Source organism: Aphelocoma coerulescens, chromosome 1 (genome assembly GCF_041296385.1).
Source record: "Aphelocoma coerulescens isolate FSJ_1873_10779 chromosome 1, UR_Acoe_1.0, whole genome shotgun sequence".
In the NCBI taxonomy this organism is placed as follows: domain Eukaryota; kingdom Metazoa; phylum Chordata; class Aves; order Passeriformes; family Corvidae; genus Aphelocoma; species Aphelocoma coerulescens.
In genome coordinates this window covers 109070300-109083374 of record NC_091013.1, presented here as the reverse complement: position 1 = coordinate 109083374, position 13075 = coordinate 109070300, and the positions used below count along the sequence as shown (strand labels likewise).

General features: G+C 39.1%; 1 protein-coding gene across 2 annotated transcripts in view; it reads left to right on the top strand.

The window, feature by feature from the left end:
• USP25 (ubiquitin specific peptidase 25) overlaps nt 1-13075 on the top strand; it is an 89099-nt gene that overhangs the window by 34357 nt on the left and 41667 nt on the right. For both annotated transcript variants that reach the window (XM_069024155.1, XM_069024147.1), the window contains exon 5: nt 2655-2817. In XM_069024155.1, coding sequence (XP_068880256.1) covers nt 2655-2817 — 163 coding nt within the window. The remainder of the gene's footprint in view (nt 1-2654; nt 2818-13075) is intronic.

The following is a 13075-nucleotide window of genomic DNA, read 5'->3' as shown; positions in this document are numbered from 1 at the left end:
CCTCAGAGGTGGGGGAGCCATAGGTCCCGTGAGTCCGGGGGGATGCCAAACCCTGCACGTAGCTGGTGGCTGTGTGCTGGAGACTGTCCCCAAGGGTCTCCAAGTGGGGCTTCAGCTCTGTCATCAGAATTGCTAAATCCTTGTAATAACTCTCTGGAAGGATGCTCATTTCGTCAAGCAATGTAAGATTCTTGATCCAGGTGATGTCCCAAATTGTGGCTCTATGAATGTAAGACAGTGAGCATTTTATATGAGATATCTCACTGTGCTAGTAAATACATTTGTTTATGTAGCTTTCAAGCTGATCATTAGGTTCCTATTTACTGTGCTCACTACACTTTATTTCACTTTTCATTTTTGATTTAACTGCATCACAGCTATCATTATATCTGAAAATTAATTCAGCACATAGAATGTGCAGTTATTGCTTGTGCTCTCTGAGGACAGATAATATTATGAGTAGAATTAAGGAAAAAATACCATGACGCCTTCGGAATCAAATACTTTATTAACACATGGAAACACATTTCAGGTCGAGCTAGAGATAAGTAAATCCCTTACCTGCTAAAGAAACACAGATTCAAATGCAAGAAAGAAATTTTAGTAGGTAATTAAGCTGATGAATGGTAATACTCATGGAGTCAAGGAACTGTTTCAGTTTGAGAATGTTTATTTTTCTGAACTTGAATCTTGAAATACCTTGAAATATTCTTGAGCTTGTGGGGGGAACAAAAAAAGGGAAGTTTGACTGTTTACCTGAAACCCAATTGTGTGAAGTAGGTATTGTAGTCCTGTTACAAAAGCAATTAAATTTATTCCAGTCTGTCAATCTTCCCGTCAGTTTTAAAGGTCCCTTCAATTTAATTTAAACAAAATTTTTTAAGCAATTCTACATGCATGAGAAATTATTTGAACTATGTATGATATTTTTTAATTGATTTTTAATGTCCTCAATGACAACTTGTGCTCTCAAAGCAAAGATACACTGGTCATCTAGCACTTTTGAAGGACTGTATTGGTGAAAAGGGAAATGAATTCGACAGTTTCTTTACATTTTGGGGTTTTCTTAATAGAAAACACTATCAGAAAAGACTCTTAGAACAATCAGAGTCAGGTTCCATCCCTGTGCACTGTTTGAAGAGATGTCAGAACAGAAAGTCTTAGTGGAATATGTGCCTGTCCTTTCAGTGCTGTTTACAAGGTGGTGTAAAAAACTAAATTGGTTAATCCTTAGGAAATTACCAGTTTTATGTTCTTTCTGAGACAGATGGATACAAAAATGGTATTTGTATCAAATGGTCTCTCAAATTTAGAATGCCTCTCTTTTACTGTATTTTTTCCAAAATAAGTATCAATGACAAATTAGTATGTTCCCCAGGGCAGTTATCTCCAGTAAATTAATCTGATGGTTCACAGGTCTTGGTAAGATAGCTTTTCTTCCTTTAACAGGAACATAGCTTGAAATAAAGGTGTAGTTAGGAAACTGAGGGATTATGGGGTGGGGGGTTGTCCGCTTCTATGTTTTTCCTAAGATGTTCAAACTTTATCCTTTAGGAGCTCCCTTTACAGACCAACCTAAGCCTGGCCTTTCTTTTGTGTTTAGTGAGTCTAGAACTGAAAGGGGGCAACTCTTCATGCTGCTCAGACTGCTTAGACGCTTGTGTTGCAGCTTGTGAAATCCTATGCTTGGTGTTGGAGAGCAGCTCAGCATTTTTTTTTGTTTCAGAGTTGGACTGGATGGCTGGGGACAGTGACTACTGTGTCAGTAGTGCACACACCAGGCTCTTGTCATATGAGTTAGAGCCACTGTTACATGACCTCAATGCATCCACCTCCATCTTGCTATTTAGAATATACCTGGCCACAAAAGTGTACTTTGTTGCCAGGCTGAGCATACGTGCTGATGCAGAAATAACGTGTTGAGTGAAGCTTGAGTTGGAGAGCTTCACACCCATCAGGTTTTACTGTCATGTGAAATACGGATATTCAGCATAAATCACATAGGAATAGTTTCCAGCAAAGAAAGTGGACATTGAAGCATACAAATTAGAGTGCTGGGTGGCATTTGAAAAATTGCAGGGAGGTGTCTCTCCATGGCTCATAAAGTAATTACTTGCTATGTGAAGGGATTAGCACAGTTGCATGAGTTGCAAAAGTGGAAACTAAGAAAACTGCGGTCATTTTTGAAAGTTGCCTAGCTAGCTTTGGCTTCCTGTCAGTAAATGGAAGATTGGCGACTTTGTGCTTTGCACAGCAATAAAAGCATTTGTAGATGAAAGCACTGTACTGTTAGTGCTGCCTAAAATTTATCCATCCTGTTTGAATCTGGTTCTTAAATAATTGATGACTTGTAGACATGGCTCTTGTAATCTAGAGATCTCACAGGAGATTAATGCACTCACTGATACCATTTTCCAAAAGGTAATGGAATTGCTGTAGCATAGCTAAAATTAAAATAGCATTTTGAAGACATGTTATTGCATATAACATAATATATTGCATATATTGCTCAGCAGCAATAAGTGAATGATGTCATCATCATGTCTCTATTACTACCTGAATGTATTTTACTACTTGGTGGGGAGGGGGTTTGTTTGTTTTTCTGGGGTTTTTGGTTTTTTCTCACATTTTTCCCCTCCCTTCTGTTCCTGAAGAGTTCTAGAAGCCAGTATTGCAGAAAATAAAGCAAGTTTAAAGAGGACGCATCCAGAGGTATGGAGTGACTCTCCAAACCCTTATGATCGAAAGCGGCAAGACAACTGCCCAGTAGGATTAAAGAATGTTGGCAACACGTGCTGGTTTAGTGCTGTCATTCAGGTAAGCACTCTTCAATTAGCTGTGTGCACTCTTCATTGTATCTATTGGGAGGTGAGTTAGCTCATTTTAAGTGAATAACTTAAAATCATCTCTTTTCCTGGGTAGTTCAGGCCACTGCATGAGACGTTTATGAGCAATACTTATTTATTGAATCTCTTAATGTGTCTGTCCGTAAGTCAGATTAAAGTGCAGAAAGTACTAGTAGCATATCTAAGTGAAGCTTCAAAATGTTTTTTACTAAGAAGTTGTTGAAGACAAGGAGTTGGCTCTCTGAAGATCCTGGGTGTGTGCAGCTGATGCTGACATCAGTGGCAGTTGTGGATGCCTAAGAGCATGGGAAAATTGGGTTACAGATGAGGAACTGACTTTTTGTATTAAAAGGAGCTCATGCAAATGACTGAAAGGGGATGGCTGACAATGGAGGTAGGTAGAAGAGTGGAGATAGTCATGGAGTGCTTACTCGAGTGGCTACAAGGGGATACACATAGCTGGGTAAGGTAAAAGGAATAACTGATAAAGCAGGAAACTTCAGAAGAATGAAGGGGAAGGTCTGATATGGATGCAATTGCAACTGGTTTTGATTGTTTTATGTAATACAATCAATATGTATGCTTTTTTATAAAAAGATAGGGTGAGTAGGGAAATGAATACAGATACTGCAACTTGTGTACTGAAAGCTAACTTTCTAATATCAATAATTGATGTACATAAACTTTATGAATCCATCTCTTAGGAGATGTATGTTTTTGTAAATAATCTGTAGATCTACTGAAAAGCATTTTAACCTACAGAAAGCTGAGCATGAAACTGGAATACAGTAGTGGGAAATTTTTTTTTAGTCTACAAGAAACAAATGCAGAGTATTGTAACTTTTCATAGTCTGAGTTTTGAGAGGAAGAAAATAAAATATTTAATACCCCTTTTTAGCAAATTGGTATCAGGCTGAAGCACTTCAGACAAACTAATACTGTTACTTTCATACTGGCTGTTGAAAGATGACTGTTGTACTTCAGGCTGAGTCCATTTAGATCAATGTTCTGCCCAGCAATTTCCACAGATGGGTGCTTACAGAAGAGTGCAAACAGTACTCAGGATATTGCTCTAGTAAAACACTACTGAGCCTCCCACTACTTTTTATCTTGGAAGGTTTTTTTTAATCCTTTGCAGTTTATTTAGGTGGTAAGCCCCAGGGGACCTCCATTGTATGTACTTGTCTTCCTTGAACCTTGCAAAATTTTGCACCCATAGGGTCCTTTGGGGAGAAATTCCACAGTTGTGCTTCCTATTGCATGAAGAACTGCCTCAGTTTCATGTGGTTTTTTTTGAACCTGACTCCTACTATCTTTGTCCAGTAGCCTCCATGTCTCCCGGTGGACCAAACAGAAGTTGATTGCCATTATGGTTCTGTGGGCTGCTCTCCTACTCTCAACACCTCAGTGGTCTTTTTTTTTTCCAGGCTGGATGCTGAACTGCCACCTGTAGAATCTGTTCTAAGCTCTGATCTGCTTTGTTGCTGTTCTCCAGATCTTTTCTAGCTCTAGTAGCATTTTAGTTGGGGGATGAGGAAAGCTCTTAAGATGTGAGTGTGCTGTCAATTGGAGGTGGTATGAGGGAGAGATACAGGCTCCTCAGGAAAGACAAGTAGGGATGACAAGGAGAGGCACTGCCTTCCTCCTGAAGGAGTAGCTCAAATGTGTGTGGTACTTGTGTGGGACAAGGTGACAGTTTAAGATGAGAGTCTGTGGATCAGGATCAGAGGAGAGGCTGGTAGAAATGTGCCATTATGATTAGTCTGCTACAGACTACCCACCTCAGGATGAGGATGTGCACACAGTCTTCTTAAAGTCAGGGAAGTCTCTGGATTACAGTCTGTGGTTCTCATGGGAAACTTTAATAAACATCCTGACTCTTGCTGGCTCCAACACAGCAGGACACAAGCAAGCCAGATTTCTGGAGGGTTTGAGGAATCACTTCTTGGTATGAGCACTGATGGGCCAACTAGGGGTGATGCACAGCTGAATCTGCTGTTCCCCAAAAATGGGAGAACTAGAGGTAATGTGGGTACTCTTGACTGCAGCAACTGTCTGTAGAGTTCAAGATGCTAATTTGACCCATATAACTCCAAAGGACCCACTGAGCTATGTCCAGTGGTGATTAGAGACAGTGGGAAAACGTCTTAGCAAGGCAACTCTCTCATTTTTGATAAGTCATGGAGAATAAAAGAGGTTTCTGATTTACTGGAGCCAGGCTTTTTAGAGCAGTGCATATTGGGAGGGTGAGAGGCAATAGGAGTCATTGAGATAAGGAAGATTAAGCCTGGATATAAGAAGCATTTTTTCCCATGAAGACAGGCAGGCAGTGGAGGTTGCCCAGAGAGGCTGTGCAGGGGCTGTCAAACCTTGGAAAGTTTTAAGATGTCTGAAAAAAAGCCCTGAGTATCCTGGTGTGATCTCACAGGTGACCTCCTGTGAGGTCAAGTGGGAGGCTTGACAAGAGACTTCCATCAGTATCTTCTGAGCTGAATTACCCTGTTATTGTATACTAATGTTTTCTGTTTCATTCTGTCTTCCCTTCCTAATTGTTTTACTCTGCTTTTAACTATGATTCTGCTTCATGTATTGATCTGATACTTTCATGGAACCATGTGGCATAAATTCAAAGTTTTGAATAATGCTAGTTAGTTTGGTGCCCATCATTATCTATAAATTCCAGAACTGCTTTCCACCATGGACCTCACCATACACATAGCAGTTTTGAATTTAGCTTTCTTCTTACATAGATACTCAGTCTCCTATGATATTTCTGTCAGTTCATGTTTGCCAGCTCTTGCTTTTACTACACTGCATATCTCTTTACTGAGTAAACCTGGTCAAAACTAGCTGTCCTTTTTAGATCTCTTCTGGATTTTACAGCACAGAGTTTGTGAATTTGCAGTGACCTCCCTTCAGGCTGGAACAGATGTTTGGCTCTTGCTCCTCTCTTAATTTTTGATTGCCTATTTGTTTGTGCCTGGACCTTCCATCTCACCTCATTGGCGCTTAGTTAAAAGCTTTCATTGAATGACTTCTTCAGAAATTGCCCTGAAATCCCAGTAGACTGCATACATTGGATTACTGTTACCCATGTTCTGCCTGACTTGGAGGTTTTTGGTTTTGTTTGTAGTGGGTCATTTTGTTTGTTGCTTTGGTTTTTTTTTTAACAGGAAGGATTTACTTACCTGCAGGTTGCGTGTAGGTAACGCTGTGGTAATGAAATGAAAAGATTTAATTGTTCTATGACCCCTCCTTCATACTGAAGTTTTTATGTTCTTAGGCCTCTTTAGGCATTTAGTAAACTAACAGGTGTTAAAAATTTCTGTGTCCCTAGAGATCTTTTCATGTTTCCCTTGTTCATTTCTCTTCCTTTCCTTATTCCTTCGCATGCATAGCTCTTTTTGCAATAGCAGAAACATTGTCCTAACAGAAGCAAACATTTTATTTTCATTAAGATCTTTATGGAGATAATGTGACTTGGTGTTTTATCTTCTCTATTGTATAATCAGATTTTACATTCCTAGTAGTCCCAAATTTAAAGATGACTGATTTTGTGTGTGTGCATTTCTGTAAATGACTTTTATATATAGGAAACTGCAAATATTTAAATAAATGTTTTCATGGAAACTTGAATTTTTAATTTATTAACCACAGAGGTAAGAGCAGAGGGCAGAGAATGTAAAAACCTCTGCTAGACCTATGATCTCATGTTATTTATACCCAGTGTGCAACTTTATACCTTGAAAACAGATTTGAAAGAGACCTAGCTAGTTCTTATGGTCACCAGCCATACTATGTGAAAAGTCTGTGGTGTCTGGAATTATAATGGCTTGATCCTAAAAGATAGTGAAACTTCTGGAGTTAGGTCTATGGAATGTACTTCAAGCAAACCATTGAAAGATTTATAACTTCAGTTGGTTGAAAATTTAGGTTATTAATATTATCTGTCAGCCAGGAAGATTTATGTTTCAAGCAACCATCCTAGGAAATTTAATGCATGTTAATTTAGAACATTAGCTAATACCATATTTATTTATTCACAGGGCAGATTGACTACTTGGGTTGCATTGACTATGTAGAAATATTTTCTTGCTTTCTTTGGGACGCTTTCGTAACCTGACACGTTGCTTAGGTCAACAATATCTAAATGTTAACTACTGTCAGTCACAATGATATATTGTGTAATATAATCTAAAACTAAATTGCAAAGAAATAAAAATCTTCCTTCCATTTAAGGGGTGCTTGTTAAGGAAAAAAAAAGATTTTGACATTTTTATGCTTTCCTTTTGCAATGTATGTACCAATTAACTGGCTTAGTGAAATGCAGTCATAAATGGTTTGTGTATTTGCATTAAGAGCATGAAATTCCTCCAGAGACATTTCTAGTGAGTGACAGCAAGCTCTAACAAGATTCAAATATCGCTGGAAATGTTGCCTTTAACCTGTATTTATTTTGCCTTGGAGAAGTAGGCACATGTGGAAGTCACCCTCTTCTGCAGGTGAAGAGGGGAGTCTCTCTTCAGAGAGCTCCAAAACAAAGTTTTGCTTTCAGCAGTTACAATCAGCAGCGTTAGAATGAGCAGTAATATTTTTCACACAGTGTAGCTTCTGAAAATCTGCCCTGCTGTTGAGGACTTCTGACTTGATAATAACATTAATTTAAAACTGAGTCCCCAAGACAATATGTCGAAACAAAACTGTATTAAATCACGTTCATTTCTTCCTCACCTGCCAAGAAATGAATCAAGATCCTTAATGATTTTTCTACCTCTTCTTGAACTTGTAATAAACTTACATGTGGGACAGGAGTTCACCCATGCATGCTTTTGCTACTGTTTAGTTAGATGAAGGACCCATAAATCTTGAGGCTTTAGAGTATTTCTGTGTTGGCTGTGCGTTGTTTCTTTATTTATTAATTTTTTAATATTCTCATTATTGTAACTACATATGTCTGGTTTTTGAAACAGAGCTTAAGACATCAAGTTCTTTAAAGAAACAAAACACAAACATACCACTGTATGTCTTTACTTTTCTGCAGTAGATTTTAGTGGCTTCCTTGTGAAAAGGTAACGTCACAGTTTTCTTGGCTGTAAGAGTTTATAGCTTGAAAATGACTTAGAAATAATACATTTATGGAGCCTGTGGAGCAGTTCCTTTGTGTCACGCTGAGCACAAGTTAAGAGTTTGCAGGATGTGGGATGTAGAAGGCAAGTAACACAGGACATGGATGAGTTGTTGGAATCATGTCTTAAGCTTGCTGGCTGTGCAAGTTCTCCCCTAGATATTTTGGTTTAAGACATTGCACTAGACTAACTTTATCTTTTGGAGTCCCAGGTAGCATTCTGGTCATGTGCAAGAAGTAATGTCCTGGCAGGACCTGCCCTGTGGAAAGGGTGCCATGGGAGATGATGCCCAGGTTGTTTAGAGAACGTCAGAGACTCGGTGTGCCGAGGCAGATTTCTGTGGGAGGAGGAAAGTGTGTGGGGAATCAGTGAAAAGTGTACTGTAAATGCTGCTGTTTCCCCTTTCTTCAGTCCCATTCCTCGTTTACCATGTGCACTCCCCTCCCCATCTCATGACTTCCAGAGGGCCAGATTGCAGCCCCTCCTTTTACCAAATGAGATATCCCAACAGGACAGCTGGGGCTTGGCATCTCCACACTCTTTTCTCTGTGAGTATGTCAGAGTCCAATGAGATTTTTTTCTTCCCCAAAAGTGCATAGCTTGCTGAATGAAGTTAACAAGCATAAATCTCCAAGGGTGCTCTTTAACTTTTATTTTCAGGGTCCCTAACACCACTTCTGGCATTTTACTCTGTAGTTTTGTGTTTGGGAGCAGCCTTCTTGTTTTCCTGATGTCAGTATATATGAGGTTAGGATCTCCTCTGATCCTAGACTTCTAGTTCTGGGAAGAAGTGAACCAGCTTGATGGGTGAGAATCGAGCAAGTATTTTCTTCCCGGTTGGTGACTCAGCTACTGTTCTTACCAATATTGTTCTTCTTTAAAGCAGCCTACCACAAGTATCTAACTTGTACATTATTTTAGGTTTCTCATTTGTCATGATGAATGGGAAGGATTGGGATGGATGATGTGGTAGTGCATTAATACCAAAAAGACTAGGATTATATAATTAAATGTGCACATATATACATTGTACATGAGCCCCTTGCTTCCCTCGGCATGCAGTGCAAGGCTGTAGGCTGAAGAACATTCAGTGCTCGATCCCCATGTGAGTTAAATTGGTCATTGATGGAATATTTTCTTTCCACTCTTTTCACTGTGGAACAGCCTGGCGCAGGCTGGTGGGGGGTATAGATATAAACCGTTCTGTAGAGTTTCATGGGCAGAGGAATGATGATGTTGGAAATCTAGTTTCTTCTTTCCATTCCTCTGTCATTCCCTCTGTTGCCCTGTAAAGTGAACCTGTCCCTTCCAAATTCAGTCATCCTATGATATTTGCTGACAGGGTATTCCTTTTCCTGCTTTTTGTGCTTCTGTAGTCTCTGGTTCCCTCAGGTTGTGTGATATTTCAAACTCTTACCATATATTTACTGATGTGTAATACTGCAAAATTTGTTGCAAAGGTATGAAAAGCTTTAATGAATCATGGCTTTCACTTTGACTCATAAATAGTTGCCCATTTAGTTAGAATAAAGGATACAGGATGCCTAGTTTAGGTGTGTTATTTAAATTTATGTCACTTCATTTAGGCAAGAAGTTGAAAACTGTAACCATGTAAGGAAATGTTGGCTGTTATTTTATGTCCTAACAGATTTTTTTTCTTGCTTTGCCCATGTAATAGAGGAGTGGTTGAATGGCATTTTTTAGTATGTGCCAAGACACAAGCATAAAGTGAATTCTTCTGGACACATATCATACTTAGCTGTCTTCTAAATTGCAGTAGTGTTCTGAGTTTGTTGCTATAAACAAGTAAATGTTCTCTAAATGCAGGCTGGTAATGCCATAGTGAGCTGTCTGTTTAAAATGTTGACTTAACCCAAGCCTTCTAGAGGTCTTAGTTTGACTTTCCAGCTCCAACAGTATGCAAGCTGTTTTCCATCTTGTTCCATGTTGCACCTCAGCCTTTTAGAGATGTAAGAAATGATGGCTTAAAACTGCATTTCATACCTAGGTTTTCAGCAGTGTGGAAAGCTAATTGGTTCGTTGGTTGTAAGTAAAAATATCCTTTTAGAGGTATTTTCCAAAACTTTTGAGACGTGGGATTGAATTGCTCTCTGATTCTGAAGTTGCTACATGTTTTCCTGGTCACTGCCACTGTACACGTGGGGTGGTTGTGCTGAAGTTCAGCCGTCGGGCAGTGTCATATCTGTCTGTATGAGTTTTGGTTTCAGCGGGGAAGAGAAAAGGAAAACTCCTCTTCCTATACTTCCACAGTGAAGTTTGAACAGGAACCTGCTCAAGTCCTAGGTTGAAGCTGCTTTCCTCACTTCCTTTCTGTCTTCCTTACATGAAGTTTTCTAAAGAGTGTGAGAGAAGCTTTGGACTGTGCCAAATCCTCAGTGTATATAAAGAAGCACAAAACTATGTTTTGGGTGACTTCCTGATTTTCTTAATGCCTGTCATTAGTATCTATTCTGGAAACAGGATTTATGACTTAACAGGAACAAGACACAAACATGTGGAGTGGGAGACAACCCCAGAGTAATTTAGAGTAAGTTATAAGGAGGAGCAGGATAGAAGGGAACATTGGGCCAAGCAGAGCAACTGGTGCAACCACTTTATGGACTTTGTTGTGAGAAAGTAGGTTCAAGAATATGAACCAAAAAGGAGAAAAAAAAAAAAATCAACAAATAGAAAAAGTGGAAAGCCTTAAAGAGGAGAGAGAAGTGATTCTCCCAGGTTAGAACCATAGAATGGCCTGGGTGTTAGAGGGGATCTTAAAGATTATCTGCTTCCTACCGCCTGCCATGGGCAGGGACACCTTCCACTAGACCGGGCTGCTCTGAGCCCCATCCAGCCTGGCCTTGAACACTTCCAGTGTTCCACTGTGCCAGTGCCTTGTCCTCTTCACAGTAAAGAGTTTCTTCCTAATATCTGATCTAAACCTACTCTGTGAGTGTGAATCCATTCTCTCTTGTCCTGTCACTCCAGGATAGTCTCTGTCCATCTTTCCTGTAGGCTTACTTAAGGTATTGGAAGGCCACAGTTGGTCACCCTGAAGCCTTCTCTTCTTCAGGCTGAACAGTCCCAATTCTCTCAAGATACAGTGATACAGAGTCCAAAAGGCTTGCACGTTGGTGAGAACTGGACTCAGCTGTCAGTGAAGTTGCTCATGTTTTTGCAATATGGAGCTTTGGACACTAATATTAAATTGGAGGCATGCAGGAGTATTAAATCACTAATTTGTGCAGTACTTAGGAGTACTTTTACTTTGAACCTTAGCACTTCAAATATTGATAACTAGTAAATTTCAAGTGCTTTATTCTATTGGAGGAAACATGGCAATGCACGCAGATAGGACCATATATTCCATAGCTCTGTGTTTTTCTTTGAGTTATTAACATGAATAAAATGTTAACTCTAATAATAGCCAATCTGCCCTACTAAAACTGTCTCTATATACCTTAAACCACCAAAATTGTTTGTAAAATGAAGTAAGAACATAAATCTAATTTGTCACATTGGCAGAGGCAAACTATTCCAATTAATATACTTTATGACATAGGGCTCTATTTTTGCATTTTATTTTTAGAACAGTAATAATGTATTCACTATTTAAGATTGCTCTCTGTTGTTACACAGAATGAAGGTAGATGTGGTCTTGGCTTTGTGGCTTTAATTAAAAATGAAATAAATAAATGTCAAATTGGAAATGCATGAAAGGCCCTAGATGACTAAATGAGGAAAATGGGTGTTGTGATGTGCTAATACATCTAAGTTTTCAACTTACACAAGATCATGTTTTAGCTAAATGCCAGTACCTAAAGGAATTTGTTTAGGAGCTCTATAGGAATGCATGCTTTTCTCTTTCCTTACCAAGAATTGCTTTTCAAGCTCTTTGGGTTGCTCTTTCAAGCTTTTTGGGTTTCTTCCTTCTATTCTGTCTTCCTTCTGTCCTTCCAAGCTTAACCTTTGCAAATTCAGTGGGAAGCTGTCCGTGTTCATGGTATTCTGAACTTAGTATTTCACACAAACTTGTATAGAGGTGATGCATATTAATAACGCACAGTTCTTTGGACAATTTTTTGCCTTTTTCTTGTTTTTTTGTTCTCAGTGCTGGAAATGAATACAAAATTTGTAGCCAAAGAGAACCAAATGTTTTCAACAGTCTGTTAGTGAAACAGCTGGTTTTAGTGCCCGATGCTTACAAACTTGCAAGAATCCATCAGAGAGCCCGTCTGAAGCTTCTGCAGCAGCTTGTTGGGTCATCTTTTATCTAGACTCAGAAGTAGTGTTTTCCTACTCTCTAAGTGTTATTGGTGTCAGTAACTTTATTAATTTAGGACTCTGCTGGTGGCTTTTAATGACCTGTGTTGCATGCCAGGCATTTATAATGTAGTATGCTGACTAATTTCTATTCTTGCAGCATTAATGCAGCATCACAGTTCTTGAATGTTAAGAATTAACCCTTTACGCAGTCAACCTAAATTTTGCCAAGGTCCTTATGTTTGATAATCCTAGGAGGTGAAAGGGATAAGCAGAGTGTTTTAAGGGAAGCCAAGGCGACTTAAATTCAGAAATTGTGTTTGGACTCTATGTAAGTAAGCATTACTCAGAAAAGTGAATGTTTTAGTATAGAAGTATAGAAGTATAGAAGCTACAACTCTACCTACTTCTCTCTGGCATGACTGAAAATACATCATAACCACCGATAGCAGGGGAAAGGCACAATATGTCTGTTGCTATTCAGCATTGTTGGTGTGAATGCCTTAAACTGACACTGGATTTCTGTTCTTGTTTATTCTCACTTACTTTTACTGTCTTGTTCACCCCCCAAAATTGACATAGTACAAGGCAGTATTCCAAAAATCTGTTGATTTTCACGGTGATTTGAATTGGTATAACTTAGCTTGACTTGGTCAAGTTTCCAGATGACAGCTTTTACATGGTTTAAATACACTGGGGGAAAAAAACCCCACAACCCACCTTGTAGAGAGTTTTTGTTTCATGTATAAGTTTTGCATACTTTAGTAAATTGTAAAGGTATTTGATCAAGGATGGTAGATGTGAAGTATCTGCCTTTTGGATCCTGCCTGTTTTCTTGCA